Source organism: Rhinoraja longicauda, chromosome 13 (genome assembly GCF_053455715.1).
Source record: "Rhinoraja longicauda isolate Sanriku21f chromosome 13, sRhiLon1.1, whole genome shotgun sequence".
In the NCBI taxonomy this organism is placed as follows: Eukaryota; Metazoa; Chordata; class Chondrichthyes; order Rajiformes; family Arhynchobatidae; genus Rhinoraja; species Rhinoraja longicauda.
Window position 1 is genome coordinate 44,749,496 of NC_135965.1, and position 9,708 is coordinate 44,759,203.

Below are 9,708 nucleotides of genomic sequence, written 5' to 3' on the forward strand. Positions count from 1 at the left end.
CAGGAACAGGTTAGTGATTAGATAATAGACAATAAACGATAGGTGCAGGAGGAGGCCATTCGGCCCTTCGAGCCAGCACCACCATTCAATGTGATCATGGCTGATCATTCTCAATCAGTACACCGTTTCTGCCTTCTTCCCATACCCTCTGACTCCGCTATCCTTAAGAGCTCTATCTAGCTCTCTCTTGAATGCATTCAGAGAATTGGCCTCCACTGCCTTCTGAGGATGATCAGCCATGATCACATTGAATGGCGGTGCTGGCTCGAAGGGCCGAATGGCCTCCTCCTGCACCTATTGTCTGTTGTCTATTGACTCCAAACCAGACAAGCCAGTGCACAGGAAAGTCAAGTTATTCCAAAGGCTGGGGCGCTTAAAGAAAGAAAATGACAGCCATGAAAGCAACTTCTCCCAATCAACACAAGGAAATGCCTCTTGAAAAATGTCGTGAGTGGTAAATAGTGCATAGTTCTCAAAGCACAGGGAAGTGGGGGGGGGGGGGGGGGAGGGAGGATCACCAAATGTGATTGATATGGGATCAGCACTTTAGTTCAGAGAGAGAGCGTGGAAACAGGCCCTTCGACCCATTGCAGAAGCCAATTATCCCACAAACCTGCACGTCTTTGGGATGCGAGAGGAGATCAGAGCACATGGGGAAACCCCACCAGGTCACGGGGAGAACGTGCATGTAAGTCTCTGTACAGACAGCACCCTCAGTCGGGATGGAACCCGACTGCAACTCTACCGCTGCGCCAGTTATCAACTGCACTGTGACTGAGTACAGTATTGCCCCCTCTCACTGACATGAAAACTACAAGCACAAGTTGTCCATTCAATCTCAAGTGCAGCTCTGCCTCTCAATCCCATCAAGGCTGATTTCATCATGGCCTCAACGCTACCTACTTGCACTACCCCTACTTCCTACTGCCTTCCTGAATAGATCACAATCTACCCTTTCTTTCAGTCTGTGACATATTCAGTGCCTGGCCCTTGGGTACACAATGCTCAAGCTTCACTACTTCCCGGGCGAAGAGATTTCTCATATCTCTCCTCAATGAACAAACCCCTTATTTTCAGATTGTGACACTGATTATAGACGCCGCATTCAAGAGAAACAACCTTCCCTCCATCTACCTCAAGAAGCCCCTCAAGGGATTTAAATGTTACAATGAGATCACCTCCCTATATACAGTACATCCACCTTGTCTCTCCTCCTCAGAATCCCCCCACCACTGCCAATGGTGTCCGCGTTAACTGGTCGTAGAGTAATCAGTATTTATTCACAAAATGCTGGAGTAACTCAGCGGGTCAGGCAGCATCTCAGGAGAGAAGGAATGGGTGACGTTTCGGGTCGAGACCCTTCTTCAGACTCAAGTTCAGACTTCAGTCTGAAGAAGGATCTCGACCCGAAACGTCACCCAATTCCTTCTCTCCAGAGATGCTGCCTGACCTGCTGGATTCAGAAAACAACTGCAGATGCTGGTACAAATCGAAGGTATTTACTCACAAAATGCTGGAGCAGCATTTTGTGAATAAATACCTTCGATTTGTACCAGCATCTGCAGTTATTTTCTTACACTACGTAGAGTAATCAGTAATCACAACACTACTGGAGACACAAAATGGGGGGAGGAGGTTGGTTTCCTCAGCTGCTTTTAACACTTACAAAGAAAGAAGGAAAGATGTTGTTGTTTTTAATGTCAGAAGGAATGTTTTGACACCAATGGGCCTGAACAGGGCAAGGAGGAGGTGAAGCGTAAAGCGCCTGTCTCTATTCTCTCTGGCGACCTTTTGTGTTTACAAAAAGGTCAGTCACACATTACTGACAATTTCCGTCAGTGAAGCATGTTCACAATTGCCGCGGCGTTGATGAAACCGTGACTCCTGGCACAGACTTCAACCTGCGACTGGTAAATAAATGGCGCTGGTGTTCAAAGTTCACATCAAGTAGAAGATGCCACGGTGAAACAACCCCGAATCGACATCCTTCAGCGGCTATAATGAGCTGCTTTCTCACATTCAGTACAATCGCACAGTTTAGAAGGAAGTCTCATTATTGTGGAGACACAGGGAACAGCAGATGCTGCAAGGGTTTTTGCTCGTCGTTATCGCGGCTTTGAGTTGAGGGTCGAGGCAGGGAAACCAAATTGCAAAAAGGATACAAAGTGCTTAGACACAAAAAGGATGGAGTAACTCAGTGAGACAGGCAGCATCTCTGGAGAGAAGGAACGGGTGGTGTTTTGGGTCGAGACCTTTCTTCAGACTGGAGGGTCTCGACCCGAAACGTTGCCTATCCCATCTCTCCAGAGTTGCTGCCTGTCCTGCTGGAGTTACTCCAGCGTTTAGTGCCACTCTTCGGTTTAAACTAGCATCTGCAGTTCCTTCCCATACAAAGACGTACAGGTATGTAGGTTAATTGGCTGGGTAAATGTAAAAATTGTCCCTAGTGGGTGTACGATAGTGTTAATTTGCGGGCATCGCTGGGCGGCACGGACTTGGTGGGCCGAAAAGGCCTGTTTCCGGCTGTATATATATGATATGATATGATATGATATGATATGAAAGTGTTTAGTTTGGTTTAGAGATGCAGCGTGGAAACAGTCCCTAAGGCTCACCATGTCCACGCCGACCGGTGATCACTAGTTCTGTCCCACACAATTTACAGAAGCCAATTAACCTACAAGCTTGCACCTCTTTGGAGTGTGGGAGGGAACCGGAGCACCCGGGGAAACCCCCCACCCCACACCCACAACTTACAAACTCTGTACAGACCTCTGTGGTCAGGATTGGGTCTCTGGTATTGTGAGGCAGCAACTCTACCGCTGCGCCACTGAGTAACATGAATAGGTGACGTTTTGAGTTGAGACACATCTTCAGTCACGACACGTCAACTATCCATATTCCCCAGAGATGCTGCCTGACCCACTAAGTTGCCCCAGATTTTTTTTGTCCTTTTGTGTATCTGCAGCTCCTTGTTTCTACAACCCAAATTGCAAGGTTGTTTTCTGCTTCAATGCTTATGTAACAAAGTAAAGTTCGTTCTATATATTGCGTGGTTTAGCACACAGTAATGTTAATGGGGATGGGTACGTCGAGCAAGTATCGACTCTCAGAACAATATCATCATTGAGAGAGGAGGAATCTCCTCTCTACACTTCCTTATACACTTCCTCCCACTCCCCTGACATCAGTCTGAAGAAAGGTCTCGACCCGAAACGTCACCCATTCCTTCTCTCCAGAGGTGCTGCCCGTCCCGCTGAGTTACTCCAGCATTTTGTGTCTAATATCGTGGTCTTTAGAAATCGGTTAACATTCCCCAGCACACAAGATGCCTGCAACAGAGATTGAACCAGACGAGGTAAGGATCACGAACACCGGGTTGTTTCATCATTACCATGAGATTCTCCATGGCTAATGCTGTAATGAACTTCCACAGACATATACTAGCGGTGGCAGTAGAATCTTGTCCAACCATTACACCAGGAAATTAAAAACAAAGAACTTCAGATGTTGGTTTATACCAAAGACAGACACAAATCTCTGGAGCAACTCAGCGGGTCAGGCAGCATCTCTGGAGAAAAAGGGTGGGTGACGTTTCGGGTCGGGACCCTTAACATCACCCCTCCTTGTTCTCCAGCGACGCTGCCTGACCTGCTGAGTTGCTCCAGCACTTTGTGTCTGTCTTCGGTAGACCAGGAATATGGAATCTATCATGGAGGAGCAATAGGTTTTCAAGGTGGAGTTGAACCCTTTGAACTCTTGATGGACACAAAATGCTGGAGTAACTCAGCGGGACAGGCAGCATCTCTCGAGAGAAGGAATGGGCGATGTTTCGGGTCAAGACCCTTCTTCAGACTGCAATTAAACTATTGGATCATTTCTGCTTAACGGCACTTCCCCGGTACAAAGACCCGGGTTCGATTCCAAATACGGGACCTGTCTGCACGGAATTTGTACGCTCTCCCCATGACGGTCTGGGTCTCACACTCCAAAGACGTACAGGTTTGTAGGTTAATTGGCTTGTTATAAATGTAAATTGTCCCTCATGTGCGGGGATCGCTGGTCGGCGCGGACTCGGTGGGTTAAAGGGCCTGTTTCCGCGCTGTATCTCTAAACTAAACTAAATTTGCTCTATAGAGAGTCACGCATCAGGTTGCATCAAATGGCTGACACGTTGCATGTATATCTGCAGTTGATGCATCAAATGGCTGACACGTTGCATGTATATCTGCAGTTCATTGCATGTATATCTGCAGTTGATGCATCAAATGGCAGACACGTTGCATGTATATCTGCAGTTGATTGCATGTATATCTGCAGTTGATTGCATGTATATCTGCAGTTGATGCATCAAATGGCTACATTTGCAATACAACGCCCTCTGCTGGAGCTAGTGCCTTCTGGTGCCAACTCCTGCAACGCTTGCATTTAGCAACTGGCTCACATGCAGTTATCATTTGCAACAGATTACAACCCCATGGGACTCTTCGTTCCTCTTGTTCCTCTGCAATCTCCAAACACATTTTCTGTAACTGAAGGTATTAACGGATGCTAAACAAAAACAATAGCAAAGACCTAAAAAAGAACATGCAACATTTACAACTGATGCATTATCCGCAATTTGTTTTGACAATAATATTCAACCGTGTGGCATTTCAAGATTACGACGCTTGCTCAACAGAGTTGCAAACATCACTTACAATGTACCAAAGGAAATTGTAATTAGCGTTAAAATCCAGCATCCCTGTGCTGCCTGCACCCATATCAGACACAACATCTAGTATAAGAAGATAACTGCAGATGCTGGTACAAATACCAGATGCTGGTACAGACACAACATACCAACAACAATGGACAAGTAAATAAGAATGTCACTGTTTCATCTGGGACACGTGACAATAAAACACTCTTGACCAAACACAAGAAGCTGGAGTAACTCAGCGGGTCAGGCAGCATCTCTGGAGAGAAGGAAATGGGTGACGTTTCGGGTCGAGACCCTTTTCAAACTTCTCCAGAGGCGCTGCGTTACTCGTCTCGCTGAGTTACTCCAGCATTTTGTGTCTATCTTCGGCTCAAACCAGAACCTGCACAAGATGCCCGGTGCCATTCTTAGTGCGGCCTCGGGCTCAGTGCTGCAAAAACTGGATGGATGCGTTTGAAAGAGCGCCCTATCCAAACCTTCACAAGGTTAGCCGAGCAGAAGTAATATCTCAGTCACCACTCTCCAATCAGTTGATTTGCCTGCTCTGCTTGAAATCTCAAAAATCTGTTGGCGTCCATCCAGAGAGAATGGATTGTCTGCGGGCAACATTTCTAGTTATAAATCCAGTGGATGATGAAGAAACGACCCACTGCAAGACCAGATATCAAAGTGGATTTCGGCTATGCAATAAATAGACAATAGACAATAGGTGCAGGAGGAGGCCATTCAGCCCTTCGAGCCAGCACCGCCATTCAATGTGATCATGGCTGATCATTCTCAATGTTTTAGTTTTGTTTGGGCGTTTTTTTTTTGGGGGGGGGGGGGGGGGAATCATTGATTTAGTTTCGTTTAAAGATACAGCGCGGAAACAGGCCCTTCGGCCCACCGAGTCTGCGCCGATCAGCTATCCCCATACACCAACGCTATCCTACACATACTAGGGGCGATTTAGATGTATACCAAGCCAATCAACCTACTGGGGTGTGGGGCACCCGGAGAAAAAAACCCACGCAGATCACGGGGAGAACGTACAAACTCCGTACAGACAGTACCCGTAGTCGGGATCGAACCCGGGTCTCTGGTGCTGTAAGGCAGCAACTCTACCGCTGCGCCACCGTGCTTTGTATAAACAAGTTAAAATGTAATTGCTCCCAAAGCTGACTTCGTCCCGACTATATCCCACTAATATACAATTTCTACATGGCGCTGCGTAGTTTAAACAACTTTTATTATAAAAACTTTACCAGACGTAGTCACTACATTGAGTTAACATTATTAACTTTACATTGATCGTTCACAGAAATTACAGAATAAATATGCACGTTTTGAAGTCGGTGTGCGTGTGTGCGTGTGTGTGATGTGCTGATGTATGTGTGTGTGTGTGTGTGTGTGTGTGTGTGTGTGTGCGTGTGTGTGTGTGGTATGTGTGTGTGGTGTGTGTGTGTGGTGTGTGTGTGTGTGTGTGTGTGGGTGTATGTGGTGTGTGTGTGGTGTGTCGGTGTGTGTGTTTGTGTGTGTGTGATGTGTTGGTGTCTGTGTGTGTGTGTGTGTGTGTGTGTGGGTGTATGTGGTGTGTGTGTGTGGTGTGTCGGTGTGTGTGTGTGTGTGTGTGTGTGTGTGTGTGGATGTATGTGGTGTGCGTGTGTGTGTGTGTGGTGTGTCGGTGTGTGTGTGTGTGTGAGAGAGAGAGAGAGAGAGAGAGAGAGAGAGAGAGAGAGAGAGAGAAAAACATTAAAAGTGCCTCTTACAAAGCTGTTAGTGGTGTCAGCATCAACATTAACGAGCTTCTTTTTTAAGAAAGTGCGTGTTTATCATAAAATCTTCGCGTCAGATTGACAAATTGAAATCCTTAGATGCGTCGCGTAGTCTTTATATTCCTCTCGAGTATGATATATATTTATATATATATAATATATATAAAAAAAATTAAATAACACTGAACGATAAAGCGTTGGAGTCATTTTAATTACCAAGATAACGTCTTGTCATTTCGGTAAGGTACACCCCGGCAGTTTCACATGCAGCAAGACTGCAGTCAAATGTTTCACAGAACATGCCCTCGGCGTTTGCTTAGACGAGAGAGCAAGGGAGAAAGAGAGAGAAAGAGAGCCATCGTTTCCTACCGAATAAAGTGAACAAAAGTATCTGCCAGTAATGAATTGGGTTGTTTTTACATGACGTTCGATAATCAGGCCCAGAAAGGCGCAGTCAGTTTTTCATTTTCCATTAAAAAAAATATGATTGATTTCATTGCTGGCTTAAGTCTGCAAAGGCACTTCATTGAGTATGATTTGGAAATGGCCTTTAGTCAAAGCAACCTAATGGTGGATGGTGGTGATATTTTTTTTGTGTGTTTGTTTCCTTTACCTTCTAAACATGCGATGATTGGGGGGTTGGGGGGGGGGGGGGAGTTGGGGGGTGGGAGGGGAGAGGGGGTCGTTTCCCGTGGAGGTGGTGACTAAAATCGATACGTCGACTTCTCTAGGACTTCGAGGTAGTCTGGCTTGGTTTGAAGTTTGGCCCTTAACTCGAGGTATTCGCTTTGCGGTTGGTCTGGGTAACCCCGACCAGCGGAGCCACACAGGATGGATTCCTTGTACCTGGTGTCTTGTTGTAAGTCGGGGTACTGCATGCCCGGCGGGTGAACGTGCAGCTCTTTTAACTTGGGCACTGTGCCGTAGAGACAGTCCACAAAGCCGACTGTGTGAGCCTGTCTTTCCCTGTCCAAGATGCTGGTGGGGTAAATCACCCCATTGTCCGGGAAGTTGGCGAAATCGTTCGTCTGGTTAATTGTCACTATGGTGTTAAGGTTGCTGTTGGACAGCGACATTTTCCACGCCTTGTCCTTCTCCAGGGTTTTGTAATTGGCGTCGATTTCCTGAGTATCCGCGAATTCCGCCTCCATCTCCCCCTCCCGAGGTTTGTAGATGGGGTTATTGCACATTTGAGTGACCGGGTGGGGGATGTAGTCGTAGACGTGGCTGGCCGCCTTGTCGGGAGAGTTGGCGGGCCGCTCCTCGAAGATCCTGCACTGCATTTGCACGCCTGTCAAATCCCCCACGTCGTGCCTCCGGCTGTAGGGAGATTTCTTGCGCCTCCTGAGCACAAAGGCGAAGAGACCGGCTGCAATGAAGACGGCGGAGATGAAAATGATCAGCAGGCTCAAGATGAGGACTGAGAGAGGGATTGCGCCACCTTGCGAAGTGAAGCCGAAGCCAGACGCAGTGGAGATCACGTTGCCATTGCCACCCGGGCCGGGCATGGCCGGGGAAGCTGCGGATTGATGCAGGTCCGGACACAGTATCTCATAGTCCACCTTCTTCAGATCCCTCCCGCCCAGGAAGGCCGGCGTCTTGCACAACACGTCTCCCACCATGATGACCGTGCTGATCTTGTCCACCCACCGCTTCAGGGCCATCAGGTCGCAGGTGCAATCCCAAGGGTTGTCGTTCAGGTCTATCTGCACGATGGAGTCCAGGTGTTCCAGCACCCCGCTCACGGGCAGGTACAGGAAGCGGTTGCTCCTCAGGCTCAGGCGGGCCAGGGAGGTGCCAGTGAAGGCGTCTGTCGGCAGGGTCCGCAGACGGTTGTTGTTCAGGAACAGCAGCTGGAGGTTGGGAGTCAAGCTGAACGCCGCCGGCTGGATTTCCCTGATAGCGTTGTATTCAAAGTACAGGTATTGCAAATTCTGCAGGCCTCTGAACATACCCGGGGCGAGGCGCTCGATGGTATTGTTATTCAGGTACAGGATCTTTACATTTGGAAGATTCATGAAAGCACCGTCTTGTATGTAGGAGATGCCATTGCTTCCCAAGTGCAAGAGGTCCAAGCTGGAGAAATTCCAGAAATCAGACCTATAAATCTTTTGGATCAGATTCCCAGTCAGGTACAACTTCCTGGCGTTTAGTGGCCTTGGGATCAGTTCGGACATGTTCTCAATCCCTTTAGTTTTGCACTGCACCGTCAAGCCCAAGTCGTTTATGTGCAGACTGCATGAACATTTGGCCGGGCAGATGATGGGGATGGGTGGTCTGGTCTGGTATCCCGCGACCACCGGCTGGTTCTGCCCAGAGTAAACGCTGCGGAGAGTCGGCTGTGCTTTCAAAGTCTTGGGCGCCTTGGTCGACTTGGGCGATCGGCCTGACGGTGTCTTGTACTCAACCGAAGAGGCCGTGTAGGTGACCGACAGGGACATGGAAGACGGTTTAGTAGGCCACACGTTGTCGTTGCTGGAAGCCAGTTGCGGAATCCCCAGGCTGACCTCCACCTCCGCGTTGGGGAGAAGCGGGCACAGCTCACGGCCCTGGATCTCCCTCAGATCCTTGCCGTGCAGGTGGAATGGGGTCTCGCAAGTAATCTCCCCCACCAGCACCGTGTACGGTATGCTCTCCAACCAAGTCTTCAGTGGCAGAATATCACACGTACAGTTCCATGAGTTCTCCTCCAATTGAATCTCCATAAGGTTTCTGCCGATATACTCCAGCGTCCCGGCATAAGACAGCGTCTTCAACCGGTTGCCCCGCAGGTCTATGTGGGTCAAGGAGACCATCCTGAAGAGGTTGAAAGGGAGCAGAGGGATCAGGTTGTCGTTGATGATCAACACCTTCAGCCGGTTGAAGTTCCTGAAGGCGCCTCCGTCAATCCTCTTGAGCACGTTGTAGTCGGCCTGCAGATATTCCAAGCTCTCCAGACCCAGGAAGGTGTCGTTCCTGAACACCTCCAGTTTGTTTTCGTGCAAGTACAGGCGTTTCAGGAGCCTCATGCCGTTAAAGGCGCCCGCCTGGATGTCCTGCAAAGCGTTGTTCCCCAGGTTAATGGACACCGCGTTGGTCAAAAGAAGGAACCCGTTGGCGTAGAGCCTCCTCATCGAGTTTCGCTGCAGGTAAATCTTAAACGGCCTTCTCCACGACTCGGTCACCTGGCTGACGTTTGTAAAACCTTTGCTCTCACAGTGAACGTGTAGAAAACTCTCCCTCTCTTCGCAGTAACACGGCTCCATGCAGGGT

At 48.5% G+C, this 9,708-nt stretch overlaps 1 protein-coding gene across 1 annotated transcript in view; it reads right to left on the reverse strand.

The window, feature by feature from the left end:
* Window positions 1–5,916: 5,916 nt before the first annotated feature.
* Window positions 5,917–9,708, reverse strand: part of slitrk3a (SLIT and NTRK-like family, member 3a) — a 5,026-nt gene continuing 1,234 nt past the window's right edge. Inside the window, exon 2 of the mRNA XM_078410874.1 lies at window positions 5,917–9,708. This exon is cut by the window's right edge and continues 136 nt beyond it. Coding sequence (XP_078267000.1) covers window positions 7,161–9,708 — 2,548 coding nt within the window. The 3' untranslated portion in view covers window positions 5,917–7,160.